The sequence below is a fragment of the Diorhabda carinulata genome, chromosome 3 (assembly GCF_026250575.1).
Source record: "Diorhabda carinulata isolate Delta chromosome 3, icDioCari1.1, whole genome shotgun sequence".
Lineage (NCBI taxonomy): Eukaryota > Metazoa > Arthropoda > Insecta > Coleoptera > Chrysomelidae > Diorhabda > Diorhabda carinulata.
The window spans coordinates 16,489,372-16,506,836 of record NC_079462.1 but is presented as its reverse complement, the minus strand read 5'-3'; the positions used below and the strand labels follow the sequence as shown (position 1 = coordinate 16,506,836).

The 17,465-nt window shown below is 29.0% G+C and overlaps 2 protein-coding genes and 1 long non-coding RNA gene across 4 annotated transcripts; 1 reads left to right on the top strand and 2 right to left on the bottom strand.

The window, feature by feature from the left end:
• Positions 1-540: 540 nt before the first annotated feature.
• Positions 541-1,363, bottom strand: LOC130891384 (uncharacterized). Its single transcript, XR_009058901.1, has 2 exons — positions 1,113-1,363; positions 541-786 (listed from the first exon to the last, which is right to left on the bottom strand). It is a non-coding gene; the product is annotated as an uncharacterized LOC130891384 (long non-coding RNA).
• A 1,305-nt stretch (positions 1,364-2,668) lies between these two features.
• Positions 2,669-15,315, top strand: LOC130891381 (RNA-binding protein 45). Of its 2 annotated transcripts, none has more exons than XM_057796092.1 (11): positions 2,669-2,956; positions 3,028-3,217; positions 3,275-3,383; positions 3,438-3,635; positions 3,699-3,943; positions 5,013-5,180; positions 5,238-5,381; positions 5,518-5,638; positions 5,697-5,853; positions 7,040-7,151; positions 15,140-15,315. In XM_057796092.1, exons 2-10 carry the CDS (start codon positions 3,046-3,048, stop codon positions 7,139-7,141), a joined length of 1,416 nt encoding a protein of 471 aa, XP_057652075.1. In that variant the 5' UTR covers positions 2,669-2,956; positions 3,028-3,045; the 3' UTR covers positions 7,142-7,151; positions 15,140-15,315. The 2 variants fall into 2 exon arrangements, with proteins under 2 accessions (XP_057652075.1, XP_057652076.1); XM_057796093.1 differs by having other exon boundaries at positions 2,692-2,956; positions 3,009-3,217.
• On the bottom strand, positions 7,138-13,630 carry LOC130891383 (hydroxyacyl-coenzyme A dehydrogenase, mitochondrial-like). The gene is made up of 4 exons (XM_057796094.1): positions 13,338-13,630; positions 9,771-10,079; positions 8,761-8,904; positions 7,138-8,704 (listed from the first exon to the last, which is right to left on the bottom strand). The coding sequence occupies exons 1-4, from the start codon at positions 13,609-13,611 to the stop codon at positions 8,406-8,408; spliced, it is 1,026 nt and encodes a 341-aa protein (XP_057652077.1). The 5' UTR covers positions 13,612-13,630; the 3' UTR covers positions 7,138-8,405.
• Positions 15,316-17,465: the final 2,150 nt, after the last annotated feature.

Sequence of the window (17,465 nt, the reverse complement as noted above, 5' to 3'; positions counted from 1 at the left end):
ATTACAACGAGTCATCTGTTAATTTGTTTTATCTCAAAAAAAAATGTAAATGCGTTCCAATGAAACCACGTGGGTTTACTTGTTTCAAACTCTGTGGTGTGCGATATACTGAGTGCTTGAATTTTTTTATTAAAAATAATATATCCTTATGCTGTATTATTTTAGTTTTTCCAACATTATTTCATTGAGAATTTTAACGTCTGACAATACTGGATTTACGTCGTAGCAACTATATGAATAAAAATTATAATTGACATAGGCGTTAATGGAAATAAAAACAAAAACATAATGAAATATATTACAGATTTAGAAAGTTCTTTTTTAACGTTCAGATATTGATAAATAAATGAAAATTGCTTGAAATAAAGTTAAATTAATATTTGTCTAATCACGACATTGCTGAAGTTTCGCAATATGGCCGTCTTTCCATAGCCACCTAACCAAAAGAAATTTATACAGACAATCCGTGAAATATTTTAAAGATTCCTTTTACTTTATATTGACAGATAGCGCTGGGATATAGTAATGACAAAATAAATATGAATTCTATTATTTCCTTTATTAATTCTATAATCATGTTATTATAATAAACAAATAAATAATCAGTCCGTGTGTATGAAAAGAGATGTAATCATCGAGCTCGTATATTTTTTGAAGATTCTTCAGCATAAAATCGATGTGTCCCACGTCGCCACCAATGATTCTCAGTTGGTAAAATTGTTTTTAAAATGTATTTATATTCGATAGAAGGTACAGTTTCATATCGAACTAAATTCATTTGGATATCTATAAAAATAAAAAAAAACAAACTCTAATTTTAAAATTACATCTCTTAGAATTATTTATTGTATCATATTTTTATTGTCGTCAGTTTCAGTTAGTAATATGGCCGATCTTATATTACTATTTACGTTGTTGTCAGATCGTTTATTTTTCTTAATATGTGATAATTTTTCTATCTATTCCTTATTTATTATATTCATTAATTATAAATATTTGGAAAATTAGAAGATTTGACAACTGCTTAGATTTAACTTAAACAACACAAAAATAATCGACGTATTCTAATTGATTATAAATTACAACTATATAAATTGAAATTATTTACTCACCGGTATTCGGTTTAAGAGGAAATCCCAAAATACAAACAAACAAAGTTAAAATAAGTAATGAAATCACGTTAAAAACATTCCTAACGCACATTCTGAGAGAAATTGATATAATATTTTCGAAAGTATACCGCAAACTATTTTTTTTTGGTGCTTTGATGGTCACTGCATTCACAGACACGTCAACGGCATCAAGCGGGCGAATGTCGTCTTGCATTGGAGCGAATTCGGAAATAGAATGAGAAAGAAAGTAATTTGGAAAATTGTTGAAGGCGATTCCCGTAAGCGCAACACATATGGGTTATTATGAATTTCGACAAAAGGTTGAAAGTCATCTAACCAGTGCCGTAGATAATGAAAAAATATTTTTAAATTAATTATATATTGAATTAGTTATATATGACTTCGGTTATCCGACATCTTTTATCATAGATACTTGGAAAACATAGAGAAAATTGGGAGTTCATGATTTGAAAGCGAAAATAAAGTTATTCTAGACCAATTATTTCATCGATTAATTAGAATAGGGAAACATTTTCGAATATCAAATTGACACATAGCATGATATGCAAATTGTTGGATATAATAAATTAAAATTAGTCGAATTTTTATATTTTCATCGAATGATATGTCTTATTTCACCCTTCTATTAAAAATAAGTCTTATATGGTACGTCAATATGTGTCGATGCTGAATGGGGTTCCATTATATGTTATTATGAGTAACAGATGTTGGGAGATATTTCAAAGATATATATAAAAATCATCGTCAAATTTTACAAAAATCATTTCTTGATTCAAAGGACATCAATAAAAGGTCTATATAAAATCGTAATTTTTCTGTAACGAATATACGAGTTGTCATTTATAATATACATACACAAAACATAATATATCAAAAACACAATATTTTAAAATTAAAATAAATATTTACAACTTGTTTAGATATAAGATCGTATTTAAATTTCGCGCTATCAATAAGATATAAAATTGTTAATTGACATAGACAGACAATTTGGTACAGAACAATTTTATCTACCTAAATATACGTGATCTGTGGCCAAGACCTAATATCATAGAAGTAAATGAAACAACACCATAGAGAATACGTATAAAAGAAAGTTTTATTATTTTTATATCCACAAGAATTAAATAGCACCCACATATTGTGTTCTACTTTTTCACTAGTAATTAATTAGGTCATCAACACGTTTTCAATAGTGTATGATCTTACTGTTTCCAAACCAATACTATATCAAATGTCAATACTATGTCAAATATTAGAATAGTTCTATGGTGAACTAAGGTTTTAACTATACAGTGCAATTAACAATAAGTCAATGAAACAACATCATAGAGAATACATATAAAAGGACGTTTTATTATTTTTATATTTACAAAATTTGAATAACACACAAATATTGTGCTTTAATTTTTCACCAGTAATTCATTATGTCATTTTTCTATAGATAAACACCTTTTTATTTTATGATCTTACAGTTTCCAAACCAATACTATGTAAAACGTTATTAGAGTAGTTCTATAGTGAACTAAGATTTTAACTATAAACGCAACTATTAAAAGTTGTGGTTTGATTAATCTATGGTTATAATGATTGTATACATGTGAAGTGTATTTTGTATATTGTTATTTATCGTGTATGTCTTGTAAATTGTAAAATAATTGATTTTTGATCTAGTTATTAATACTACATACAACTTTTTGTGATCTGTTTCTTTTTTTTTAATAAATGTGTAAAAGTGAAATGATTCCATAATCTTGTGTTTGTATTTATTGTGCAATCGTTTACGTGAAAGTGAAAGTTTAGATAAATCGAATAAAAAACTAGTAAGTATAAATAAAAATATATTAATTTACATTTTACAACTAGATAGAATAGATTTTGGTTTTAATTCTAGTCAAGTGTATCTAAAAACATGGGGGATAAATATAAAAGAAATTCTTCTGGAAATGAAGCACCTCATTCTCGATTATTCATAATTGGTTCTAAAGATATAAACGAAGATAATATTAGAGAAGCTTTTAGAGATTTCGGTCATATAAAAGAAGTTTGGGCTGTTAAAGATAGAAATACTGGAACTAATAAAGGTTAGTTTAAAAAAAAATGTGAAATTTTGAATATCGACGTTATTATTTTTGTGCTAGGAATATTTTACGTGCAATATAGTAAGACGTCAGAGGCTGCTAGAGCATTAGAAAATATGAAGGGGAAATTTTTGGTGAACAGGACTATTAAAGTAATGATTGCGTCTAGGTATGAAATGTGTATGAAATTTCGTTTTCTTGTTGGTATAAATCGTGTTTTTAGTCGCGAGGAAGGTTCAGTTAAAGGAGACGATAACGAAGAAGAAAATCTTAAAAGATTGTTTATCGTGGTATCAAAATCAGCTACTGATAACGAATTATATGATTATTTCAAACAATTCGGAACTATCGAATATATAAGTATCGTTAAAGATAAAGAAAATCAACAAAATAAAGGATTCGCTTATGTAAAATTCGTCAAGTAAGTAAACCAACCTCAAATCTGGATTACTTATTATATGTTATTGGTTTCATTTATTGTTAGATTTTCCGACGCAGCTTTAGCTTTGGAAGAATGTGATAAAAAATACAAGGCAGTTTTCGCACAACCCCGTAAACGCCGTGAGGAAATTTATAAAGATAATCGATTTAATCAAATCGCAGATCAATCGTATAATCAAGACGTTAATTGTCCGTCTTTCAAAGCTGACGGAATCTATAAATTTTCAGTTATTGCGGCTTCAAACGTTGGGCAAGAACAATTGTGGAAACTGTTCGATCTCGTCCCCAGTAAGTACATTTTAGATATTTTTTTAAAATATTTTCTCATTATTAAATGTTTCTTGACTAAATATTGGGATAAATAATATTTTAAATTCAGTATACACTAATAAAAATTGTTATTTATTGCTTTTAATCGCATTAGTTGAATTACAGTACTAACTCTCCAATCGTTTCATATTTTAAAGTTTTTTTTTCGAAAAATTGCATTTCTTACAGATTATCTCAAAAATTATATAAAAATGTTGATATTTTAAGTTTTTAAATCTTAAAACGATCACTGGACATTGTCTCATCTAAGAATAAGATATTTGTAAAATAATCTGGCAACGTTGCGCTAATATTTATATTATCTATTAGACAGGGGCGGCTTCAAATAAGCTAAACTTAACTTGTTTTTTATTAATGTTGAAAGTGAAACAAATATTTGATAGAACTTTGTATTTGATGAGAAAAATGCGAGTTAAATCTGGCAACGGCGCGTTACTATATACGAGGGAATGTTATAGTATGGCAAGGCTTTTTGTTTTTTGGCTCTAGTGAATCGAAAAATCGTACGAGTTCAATAAATTTTTTTATAAAAATCTCCGTTTTTACTGCGGATTTTAGAGAAAAATTACTAGAATGAAAAAAAAATAGTTTTAGCACTTTAAATGTTTATTTAAACACATTTATTGACATATAATTTTTGTATAATTACCACAATGAGGTTCTTTTTATTTTTTGTTAACCTGTACATAAAAAAAAGGAAAATTTTGAAAAAAAATTATATAAAAATGATTTTCCAAGTTTTTACAGCTTAAAATGGCAACACTCGATCTTGTCTAGGAATAGGGAATTAATAAAAAAAAATCTGGCAACGTGGTGCTAGTATTTATATGTTCTATTAGACATTATTATTAAAAGTGAAACAAATATTTGATAGAACTTTGTAATTTAATTTAAAACTTTATACTGTTCGTTCAGATATCATAAAGACGTGTTTGTGATTTTTGCGGAAATATACGGGGTGTGTCGTTTTGAAAAATCGTTTTTATTAACAAAATTTCATGTTTAATTGAAATTTTTATCAATACAGGTCTGGCTTATTGCCAGTTCCGCAGCTCGGAGAGAAATCGAAATATATACGAGGTGGTTTACACGAATTATCAATGGAGCAAATACGCTTTGGGAAAATTCAACGGATTCGAATACCCACCGAGAAATCACCTGATAGTGAAATCCGAAAGTAATAAAAAAACTTCAGGTGATTAAATAACAAAATTTATCGAAAATTATAATAAGAATAAATAATTTTCCTTAGGTTTTTTATCGAATAACGCCCCTTTAAAAAGATCTGCTTCGCCCGTCGGACCTCCCTCTTCGATCGCCACCGCGGAAATTATGCACCTGGCCGAAACTATAGCTCAAGCTAGTACTTTGATAGAAAAAGCGGGATTTTCACCAGGTATAACATATTCGTATAACTTGGCAACGTTGTAACTTTATTAGAACTAAATAATTAAGTATTGGCGGGAACTGAATCGAATACAACATTGCTGGGTTTAATTTATTGATTAGAATTGAATATTTGTAATTGTTAGCTTTACTTCAATCGAAATTGGGTGGCATCGCGTCTCATTCTCAACCGGACGCGGATTTTTGCGATAAACCTCTACCCCCTCGTCAACCCCTTGCCGATATCGATTCGAAAATCGAAGCGAGGTATGAGAGAAAAAAATTTTCGATTGGGTTTTTTTTTATTTTTTGTGTTATTTGACAGGTGTTTTGTCATTTGTACCCCGTCGCCGTTACGTAATAGCGTGTTACAGGATGTTTTTAGTAGATTCGGGAATCTCATCGAGGTTTTTTTGTTAAATCAAAAAACTTACGGTTATGCTAAATTCGCTTCCAGGGAATCCGCGGAGCAGGCGATAAAAGTGAGTATTGATTTATTTATTTTTTTCGGTAATTTTTGTTTTGTTTATTGAAAAAAGTAGTAACTAGAATAGCAAAAAATTTTTTTCGTAAAATCTTTTATTTTTTATTCATTTATTTCATTTATATGATGTTTTTTCATTAATATTAGAATTAAAAATCATAATTTATTTTTTTTTATTTTATTGAAGTCGTAAAAATGATTTTTTTTTATTATTTTTTTATTTATTTATTATAATTTTTATTTTATTTCATTTTTCAAGAATTATGGATTCTTCGTATACATATATATATATATATATATATATATATATATATATATATATATATATATATATATATATATATATATATGTATATTCATTTTATATTTTATTTCTATTTTTTCATTAATTTTCATTCAGTATATTCATATTCATTTTTTTCATAAAAATTAACGTAAATTATTTTATAATTTGTTTTTAAAATTTTTATCAATTTATTATGATTTTTTTCTTTAAATTTTTCAAAAATATTCAATTTTTCGTATATATATTTATTTTTTATTACTATTTTTTTATTAATTTTCATTCAGCTCATTCACATATTTTTTCATTAAAATCAAAGTAAATTGTTTTATATATTTTTTTACAATTTTTATTAATTTATATTTTTTTTCCTTTCATTTTTTAAAAATATTGAATTATTCGTTTATATATATTTATTATATTGTTTATTACTATTTTATAATCAATGTTCATTTAGTTTATTAATTTACTTATTATAATTTTTATCTTTAATTCTACAAAAATATTGATTTTTTCGTATATATTTTTTAAAAATTTTTGTTACTATTAATTTATTAATTTTTATTTATTTTTTTCACATTAAAATTACTAAACGTAATTTATTTCATATTTTTCTCATTTCAAAAAGTTCCAAAATTGATAATTATTTTATTGTTTTTTATTCACTTGCCCGATATTTATCAAAATTTTTCAAAATTATCGATTTATTCGTAAATTTCAATTAATTTTCATTTTTTTATAATTAATAAAAATGTAGCAAATCCAAATTTAATTTAATTCATTATTATTAATTTATATTTATTCAAATTATACGCAATATTTAGAATTTTTATTATTTTTTCTTTTATTTTTTGTCGATATAAATCATTTTTTACAATGTCGATTTTTTTTTAATATTTAGACGTTACACGGTGTACAAGTTTTGGGTGTACGTCTAAAAGTTTTGGAAGCAGACGAACGACCAGATAAAAGACAAAGAATGGAAAAAGACATTGACGATTAATAAATTCGAAGTAAGTATATTTCACAGACAAATTTTTTGTTTTTTTTTCAATTTCAGGTACGCTATTAATGACAATTTTTTTCACGATTTAAATAAAATTCTCAAAATAAGAAATATATATGTGAATTTCGATAATCATCACGTCAAATGTCAAATTTCACTTACATTTGTATAATTTCATATAAGACATAAACATGATATTTGACGTAAACTTGAGATGACATTTAACATAAATTTGACATTAAATTGATGACATTTTATATTAATTTACGTGCTATTTGACGTAAACTTTACATGACATTTGACGGAAACTTGAAATGACATTTAACATTAAATTGATGACATTTAATATCAATTGACATGCTATTTGACGTTAATTTGACATGACATTTGATATTGTAAACTTGAGATGACATTTGTCGTAAACTTGAAATGATATTTAACATAAATTTGACATTAAATTGATGACATTTTATATCAATTGACATGACATTTGACATTGTAAACTTGAGATGACATTTGACATTGTAAACTTGAGATGACATTTGACGTAAACTTTACATGACATTTGACGTGAACTTGAAATGACATTTAACATAAATTTGACATTAAATTGATGACATTTTATATCAATTGACATGCTATTTGACGTTAATTTGACATGACATTTGACATTGTAAACTTGAGATGACATTTGACATTGTAAACTTGAGATGACATTTGACGTAAACTTTACATGACATTTGACGTAAACTTGAAATGACATTTAACATAAATTTGACATTAAATTGATGACATTTTATATCAATTGACATGCTATTTGACATTGTAAACTTAAGATGACATTTGACGTAAACTTTACATGACATTTGACTTAAACGTGAAATGACATTTAATATAAATTTGACATTAAATTGATGACATTTCATATCAATTTACATGCCATTTTACATTATTTTGACATGATTTGTGACGTAACGTAGAAGTGACATTGAACGTAAATTTGTCAGTAAATTGATGACATTTTCTTTACATTGACATGGCATTTGGTGTAAACTTGAGATGACATTTCATTTTAAATTTGACATTAAATTAAAGACATTTTATATCAATTGACATGACATTTGACGTAATTTAGACATAGCATTTGACGTAAGTTTGACATGACATTTGACATTAAATTGTTGACATTTGACGTAATCACATGTCGATTTATTGAATGATGAAACATTTTTTTCTTATCGCGCATTAAGTACAATAAAAATTAATTGTTGGCGCGCCGTTTTTCCGCGGCCCTTTTCCATATCTGATACTGCCTCAACCAATCACTTTTATTTTTGAATCTGTGCGAAAATGTGGTCACCCAATATTTTAAATCGTTATATTTGTAATAACCTTGACCGCTTTTAACGCCCAACATACCGCGTTGTACTAAATATTTTTGCGATGCGCACGGCGCGAAAAGTCGATTTTCCGGTTCCCTCGACCTCCAATTTTCGATTAGTTTCAATATATTGTCGTGTCCCATGTAATCAGCTAATTGAATAGGTCCGATCGGACTACCTAAAAAAAATTTTGTTTCTAATACGTGTTGTTAATTTTCTATTACCGTCTATTACCTGTAGCTAACTTCATAGCCGTGTCTATGTCGTTCGCCGACGCATCCGCTCTCTCCATCATTCTAATGGCTTCCGTTATATAAGAAAGAAGAAGTCTGTTCACTATAAAACCGGCCGAATCGTTACATATTACCGGTATCTTTCCTTGAACGAAACATTTTTTTTATTAATAAATAAAAATCAATTTTTTTACACATTTCTCTAATCCTCCTACCAATTTCGAAGTTTGGCAACGGCGTTATCACAATATAGATCTCTCTATTCGTAAATACAATTTTTTTAATCGTATTTCCCCATTCTTCGTACTAATTTTGAGGTCTGCCAACGTTGTTTTAATAAAATAGCTCTTTTTATTCGTAAAAGTTTTTTTATTAGTATTTTACCCATTTTACATTTTAATTTTGAAGTTTGGCGACGTTGTTCTAATAAATCATTTCTTTTTATTCTCGAATGAAATTTGTTATTCGTATTTCCCCATTTTACGTTCTAATTTTGAAGTCTGACAACGTTGTTTTAATATAAAAATTCTTTCTATTCTCGAATTCTTGAAATTTGTATTTCTCCATTCTACGAATTTATTTTGAAGTATGGCAACATTGTTCTTTATAAATAAAAATATTGAATCGTCTGGATTTTTTGAATTTGACGTTTTGATTTATTTGGATCTGTATAAAAATAGATCCTCGATTGTTTTTAAACTTATTTTGTATCAAAAAAAAACCTAACTCAAAGTCGATTCATCAACAAAAAGGTCTAAATAAAACACAAATAATTAAAAAACTAAAAATATTTTTTATACTTCTCTTCAATTAACGTACTAATTTTAAGATCTGACAATGTTGTTATAATGTATTTGTTATCCCCTCCTCCCCTCCCCGGAGAAAATACATTATTACGCGCATATGCATAACTTATCCACTTTTAACAATTGTTCGTGGAATATTTGCCGCGATATTTAAATTTCAATACGGAAAACAAAACGAAATCGATATAAAAATGAAATTATTTACCGATATTTTTACACCACGCACTGATAGCGTCCACAATATTTTTATTGGTAATCGAAACTTTAATAATTTCCACCAATTTAGTTTCTGGTACCGGATAGAAGAAATGAATCCCGACGAATCTTTCAACTCTAGTCGATTTTTGCGCGAAACCGCCTATCGTTAACGAATTCGTAGTCGTAGCGAATATCGTATCTTCCGGAGCCGATTTGTCTATTAGTTTGAATAAATTTCGTTTTTCGTCGAAATCTTCGTGTATAGCTTCTATAACTAAATCTGTTTCCCTCACGGCTCTTTTCGGATTTGTCGTACCTACAAGTTCTTTTATTGGTTACTCGGACGTTTCGAATGAGTTGGCAACGTGGCGTAACTGTTCGATTCAATCGAATGGGAAATATTATTGTATATGTCACCGTATGATTGTGAACATCGTTAGTTTATAATATGTCCGGTTTTATCATCCGTCAAACTATGAAACGGCCCTGATTGGTGGGTCTTGGCTGTAGCTAGTTCTGTATCCACGGAGTTAAGAAACAAACGTGAGAGGCAAGAAAACAAAATTCACAATTAATTGTGTGATATCAGGTATTTACGTTTTATGTTAATAGCTATGTATATCCCATGAAGTGGCAAAATAAAAAAAATCAGCAGTAAAAAAAGTTCATTTATTGCAACATGTCTTAACTGTGACATCTGGAATTACATAAAACGTTAGCTTTTTTACAATGACATTTGTTAGACACACATTGTCTTTTTCATTATTTCTGCAATTGCACTGTTTCATGCTTTGTCCGCCGAAAGAAGAGGACATTGATGCGACAGTTCTTAACGGCAATGTGACCTGAAAAGTAGTAAATGTGGTGTTTAGTTGAACAATTGCTTGATCATTCTGTAGAATTTTAACTTAATTTGTGTTGAGTAATAGTTATGTATACACCAAGTGAGCTAAAACACAGTTTATTTACGAAAAGAAAGTTTTAAGCTCATGAGTCCGTAGGGAGAATGAGATAATTTCTTTGAGTAAATCAACTGTCTTAGCTCACGTGGTTTATATGTCATAGTTTAGTATGGAAAAATTGTATAAAATAAAAAATGGAACATAAAGGTGTAAGTACTGATGATGACGAAGTGACCAATCTATTTCAGCAAGTAAGGTTATTATTTAGTTGTAATTTATTAGACAGAGAATGAAATATATTTCTAAGAACTATTTTCGAGTGATATTAACTAGTTAAATTAATACTGACCTCTGGAATATCATTAAGTAGTGTCGCTCTTGGAGATGAAAGAACAGCATTTCGTAGCATCCAATCTTTAATGACTCCAAAAGCAGTGCTAACTCGATATAATTCATTTTTCTTCTCTAAAATTTTTACAATCAGATTTTTACTGTCCAAGTCCACTTTTAGGACTTCAACTAGTATTGGCGAACCAACACTGATCTCTTTAAATATCTTAGATGATGTGGCTATCATTTTTGTGCAACTGTTTTCTTTCTTGCACTATGTTACGTTCATGTATGTGCTCCAGAAGCTTCTTTATTGCAAATTTAACACACCATATTCTTGATCTCCTCAATAGTTATAAGAATATCATGTATGTTAGTCAGTGTGTCAAACTTGTTAGAAATGATGGATTCATTATTGACTTGATATAAGGATTCTGTGGTGAGGATTTCCTTACTAACTGCAGATATTTCTTCCTCTTCATTATCCGATTTATGTATAATATCCAAAATTATCAGAGATTTCACTCGTACTTCAGGAGGCATTTCAGGACTGTTTGAAATATTGTTTTGATCTTGGACATCTATTTGCTGGCCTAATATAGGTACTTCTTCTTGTTCATTCGCCTTTTGTGAATTATTTCGCTTGTCATCGTTATTAATCTCCTCAAAAATTCTCTCCATGTCTTCTTCAGTTTCTAAGTTGGATACAATATTTTTAGACAAACATGTGGACAAGAGCCCTAGTTTTGGATCCTCTCCAAACAAGGCTTTATATGGAATCCTTGCAATTGTTGAATGGTAAGACGAATTTTTCTGAAATTGAACGACATAGCAGCCTATAGACCAATTAATAGATTTGTTATCCACCATCCAAGTTCGAATCATATTTTTTACATCTTGGTTTGAACGTTCTATACTTCCTTGGCTTTGAGGATATCTAGGTCTCCCATGGACAATCCACAAACTAATGATTTCTTTTAATACGCATGCAGTAAACTCACGTCTATTATCACTTTGAAGAATATGTGGACAGCCAACTTCTAAAAATATCTTAGGAATCTCTGCAAAATGATACAAGTGATACTGATACTACAGTAACAATTTGTACTCTCCATCTGGAAATGTTTGAAAGTCCACAAGATCTATCTGACCTCTTCGGTTAAAGTCGTCAGAAATCAACGGCTTTACGACAATCCCTGTTTTAGAAAAGCTTTTCTTTGAAAGACATGTCTTACACAGGTTAAGAAATATTGTTATCGCAAATATTGGTACCACATATTTATTTGCGTGATGGTATTGTTTATTTGTTGGGCGACTTCCCTGTGATTTAGCTGAATTTATAGTCTTCCAACAATTTGATCACACTTTGTATTTTTTCACTTGTCCATTCCAACTTTTTACTATTTGCACAGTGCCCTCTGTAATAGGTTTGTAACTCTACGGTAAATTGTTCTTCATCCACAATAACTGGTGAGTTTTGCGGAAGGACCGGTTCAATTTCGGACATTGTTATAATTGGATATAGCCTCACAAATCACAAATAATAATATTGCACAAGTTTCTTATACACTAAAAATGTTACTTTAAATATAATATATAAAATACTTATTGAAAATTTCAAGAACATTTGTTTGTTTCATTCAGTGACTAGGGAATAACCGCCAAAGTTAGCGGTGCTTAACACTGCACGTTCAACCAATCAGCGAACAGCTCACAAATTGACGATCTGATGTTGATAGATTATAAACTATCGAGAAATAAACATAAAATTGTAAATGGTTGGTTGCAGTTCACAATTATTCGTCAGTTTATAATATCGCGAGAGTGATAATAAAATAACGATGTTCACAATCATACGGTGACATATACATTTGTTGTTTTCAATTGTGACGTAATTTCACTTTTTTTTTTTCGAAAGTATAAAATCTTTTTTTTTTCAACATCGATTTTGTGTAATTTCCTTTGTGTTTTATTCACTAAATTATTTTCTATTAAAAAAAACGATTTGTGAGGTTATTTTGACAACATAAACTGGACTATAAATTAATATTTATCGATAAATTTTTATTTACTGAAAAATATTTGACTTGGCAACGTTGTAATTTTTTTTTCGAATACCGGTTTTCATACTAAAAAATGTTTATCTATCGAAAAACTTCTAAAAAATTTATTTGTTTCCAACTAATTATATTTATACTTGAAACTTTTTTATAGTCCGTTCAAACAAATAATAAAAATCTAACTATATCGTTTTAACTAATTTTTTTTTTCAATTTAAACGTTTTTATAATCACATAACCTCATTCTACGTATGAAACGTCCGAAATTGTATATTTCTGTACCTGTAACAAACTCCATAGTATTTTCTATATATTTTTTAACGTCTGCCTTGTCTTTGTACATTTCTCTGGCGTATTCCGTTAGATTTTCGATTATTTTTTCGGCGGATTTTTTCAATAATTCTTGATTCGTTTCAACCAAAATAACTTTTTGTGCATTTTGTGCGGCTATTTGTACTAAACCGGAACCGATTCGTCCACCTCCTATTACCGTTATCGTTTTTATATTTTTTTTCGTTACATTAACGGCTTTCATCATTTTATTACTAGTCGACATTAGATTTGTTATTGTGACATTTCATGTCATATCCGTTAAATCACCAAGTTTTCTTCTATATTTATCAAAAGTAATTGATGAGAAAAATCTGGCAACGGCGCGTTCGTGTTTAACCTTACTTGACCTCGGCGTTATAAGAACTGATTTATTTCAAATTAATCGATGCGATGTTGCCGCAAATATTATTAGAAAATCATAAATCAAAAGTAATCGAAAACCGTCTAAAAAAAATTACGATTACGAGAAATTTTTTTTTGGTATTGAATTTTGAAAAATCGTATAATTTGGTATATTTTATTTTCTTGGTAAATCATTTTTTTGTGGAAAATGAGTTGGAAAAATCGACGTTTAGTCGTATTTCGGTCTTTATCGAAATATGGCGACGATAATTTTTGGTAAAGATCGAAATACGTCGAAACGTCAATTTTTTAAACTAATTTTATATAAAAAATCATGATTATTGACCAAAAAAGCATATGAAAATACCTTAAAAGTGGAAAATTAAAGAAAAACAATATGTTTCTTTTGTTGAAAAATTAAGTAAAAAAAATCTATTACGCAAATAGTTGATGTAAGTAAATCAAAAATTTACGCGAAAAACTTGGCAACAGCGCGTTTTTATATTCACATATATTTGACCTTACAACATCTGGTCTATTTCAAGATAAATTAATATCGCTGTGTTGCCGCATATTTTGTAGTTGCAAGTCTCAGTATTTGATACAATTTTTTTCCTCGTAGAGTTCTAACAAACATCGTGCTATTATATCTTTTTTTGATATTATGTTTTTTGATTGTCGAAAAAATATTACGTAAATTACCGTTATAATAAAAATTACCATTTCAAATCCTGTAATACCTTTTTTTTACTCCACACTGCAGTCGATGAGAAAAATCCTGCAACAACACGTTAAAATTCGACCTTGTCCGTACTTGTAGTATTTCAAGATGAATTGACATCGCGATGTTGCCGGATATTTCGTAACTGCGAAAAGTATTTGATTTAAATTTTTTCAAAAAGCAGACATTTTTTTGTTTAAAAAATGATACAATAGTAGTAATAAAATTATAGTGGATGTTTTGGGAAGAGTAATTTTGAAATAAAAGAACATTTTCTGATTAACGAGGAACGAATGAATTGGGCAACCATGAAAATTGATTTTTTTCAAGAAAAAAATGAGATTTCATGTAAATTCGTGTTTAAGGGAATATTTTTATTTACGAGGTTATTACAAAATGTTATTATAAAATTTTGTTTCTGAAGAATGCGTATCAAAAATTTGTATATTTGATTATAAGGAAATAAAATAAATTTGGCAACAACGCTAAACGTGCACCATTTAATATTCTTGCGATTTTTATTATGTTATGTACGAGAGGAAATCGATTTTTTTTAAGAAAAAAATGAGATTTCACGTAAATTCGTGTTTAACCGAATATTTTTATCTACGAGGTTATTAAAAAACGTTTTTCATTGTATAAAATTTTGTTTCTTGGCAATAATCAAATTTTTTAATAATTCTTTTAGATTTGACCGATAAAATCCGTTTTAACTAGACTTATTAACAACATGGACGAGAACAACTTTTTTTACCGACCGTACAATTTTAGACTTACGAAACACAAAAAAAACACCATTTTAGCGATAAGACATTTTATTTATATTTAATGTGATGTAAAAATAAATCGAATAAACGTGAAAAATTTTTTTATTCGCCCCTCGCCCAATCCCCGATAAAACGTTCCCGTCATTAAATTTTTTTTGTAAACACCCGGTTATTTACCATAAAATCATTCGAAGACCTTTTTATTTGGAGGGGAAAATAAAATATATTTAATAACATAATGAATATAATATATATTTTTAATTGGAATATATTTATATAGTAATAATAATAATAATTATTTTTTTATCATTTATCATTTCTGGAAATATTTGGGCCTTTCTCTACTAACAGGAAAATCATGGTCCAAGCATGTTTTTTTTTATTTTGGCTATATTAATGCATAGTTCTATTTATCAAAACACATAATCTATAACCTGTTATTTAAGGAGCCAAGCTGAATCAATATTTAGAATCATAATCATTTCATAAATTCGGTCTAAAAGCCACTAAAAACAGTCCTCTGTTATGTCCTAATTCTGGATCGAGTATGATTCGGTTCGGTTTTTATTAGTTGTATTTAAAAATGTGAAATCTTATTACTCTATGAACATAAAGAATATTGAATGCATGTGAACAAAAAACAATTATAATTTTAGAGAATTTTTTTGTGCTAAAAACTAGTGTTTGAATTTTGTCCGATACATTTTTGAACAGTCCTCTGTCACAATTTGAATATCGCGCCACAAAAATATTAAACACTATTGTGGCTACATTTCGCGTCAAACGGAACATTAACAGTGTGAAGTTTGCTCGGTTGCCATCCTAAACAAGTCGCCGCCATTTTTCCCAGTGACAACTCCGCGTCTGTGTGGGAGCCACGTCTCTGTAGTGTTGAGTGAACATTCCTCTGGTAAGTCTATTTTACGGTATTTTATGTGTTTTAATTATATTTATTTTACAAAAAAAATTGCTCAGTGTGATAATTTATAGCTGTTTCTGTGTTATGAATTAATATTTAAACTTATACGTGGTATGACATTTTTTACGTAAAAATAACAGTCCTCTGTGCAACAGTCCTCTGGAAATTTATAACACAGAGGACTGTTCAATGTGACAGAGGACTGTTTTATTTGACGTCCGTGTATTTTATTAATATTCTTTATAGTCTGCACTAACCTACTGCTTGCCGATAGCCTCTTTCTTTCTTACATTGGCCTGTCACGCTAATTCAGGTCTTTTGTTTTCTATTATGGATTTTGGAATATAAAATAATACGTACCTAGTAACTACCTGTTTTTAAACCCTTACGGTTTTTTTTTAATATTGAAAGTATGTTTTATTGTTTTAGTATTGCCGCAATGCCACCAAAGAAGAAACCTAAAACCAAAGAAGAAATAAAAGAGCAGAAACGAATTGCAGAAAGATTAAGATATCAACGGCTAAAGAATGACCCTGTAAAAAGAGAACAATTGAAGGAAAAAGAACGACGAAACTACCAAAGAAAGAAGGAAAAAGGCATAAGAAAGTCAGTTAAATATATGAGTCGACGTGAACACAAAGCTGTGACTAAAGAATGGAGAAAGCACTGTGCTACATATCGCGCAAAAAAAAAGCTTTAAAAGAAATTACAAACAATTTTGTACGACATAATACGCCTGAATCCGAGGGTTCACCTTCTCCTCAAAGTTCTGTCGCTCCATCAATACTACCTATGACCACTCCACGAAGTGATGCAAGTAATGCGAGAAAGCGTAATGCTAGAAAGAAACGTGACAAAATTATAAAGGATAAAGACAAAAAGATCGAGAATTACAGAAAACAATCCGAGAAGTATAGGAAGAGATTAGAACGTTTGGAAAAAGCTAAGACAAAGAAAAATGTAGACACACCTAACACTAAACTGACCGAAATGTGTGATTCGCCAGGAGCTCGCAGAGAAATAGTCAAAAAGGCGCTATTCGGTGAAGTGTTGAATGCCCAGCTGAAAGAGAACTACGCTAATTTAAAAACCTGCAAAGAGAAACAAATATTCGGAAAAGTCGTGTCCGGTAAACTAATACACAAGTACAAGTTATGGCGAAGCAAAGATAGTTCCATATCTTATAAAACAATTCAGAAGTCAGCGCGTCAATCGGGTTTAGTACCCAAGCTTCGGACTCGCAAAGACAAAATTTCATCTGATTGCATAAACACTGTACGAACCTTCTACGAAAATGATGACAACAGCAGACTTGGCGCAGGAAAACG

Excerpts from the sequence above, each read along its gene's own strand:
- LOC130891381 (XM_057796092.1), top strand. The coding sequence starts at position 3,046 with ATGGGGGATAAATATAAAAGAAATTCTTCTGGAAATGAAGCACCTCAT. Across the intron at positions 3,636-3,698 it reads GCTTATGTAAAATTCGTCAA|ATTTTCCGACGCAGCTTTAG; the intron begins GTAAGTAAACCA and ends ATTTATTGTTAG. Across the intron at positions 5,382-5,517 it reads AAAAGCGGGATTTTCACCAG|CTTTACTTCAATCGAAATTG; the intron begins GTATAACATATT and ends TGTAATTGTTAG.
- LOC130891383 (XM_057796094.1), bottom strand. The coding sequence starts at position 13,611 with ATGTCGACTAGTAATAAAATGATGAAAGCCGTTAATGTAACGAAAAAA. Across the intron at positions 10,080-13,337 it reads TACTATGGAGTTTGTTACAG|GTACGACAAATCCGAAAAGA; the intron begins GTACAGAAATAT and ends AAGAACTTGTAG. Across the intron at positions 8,705-8,760 it reads GGCTATGAAGTTAGCTACAG|GTAGTCCGATCGGACCTATT; the intron begins GTAATAGACGGT and ends AATTTTTTTTAG.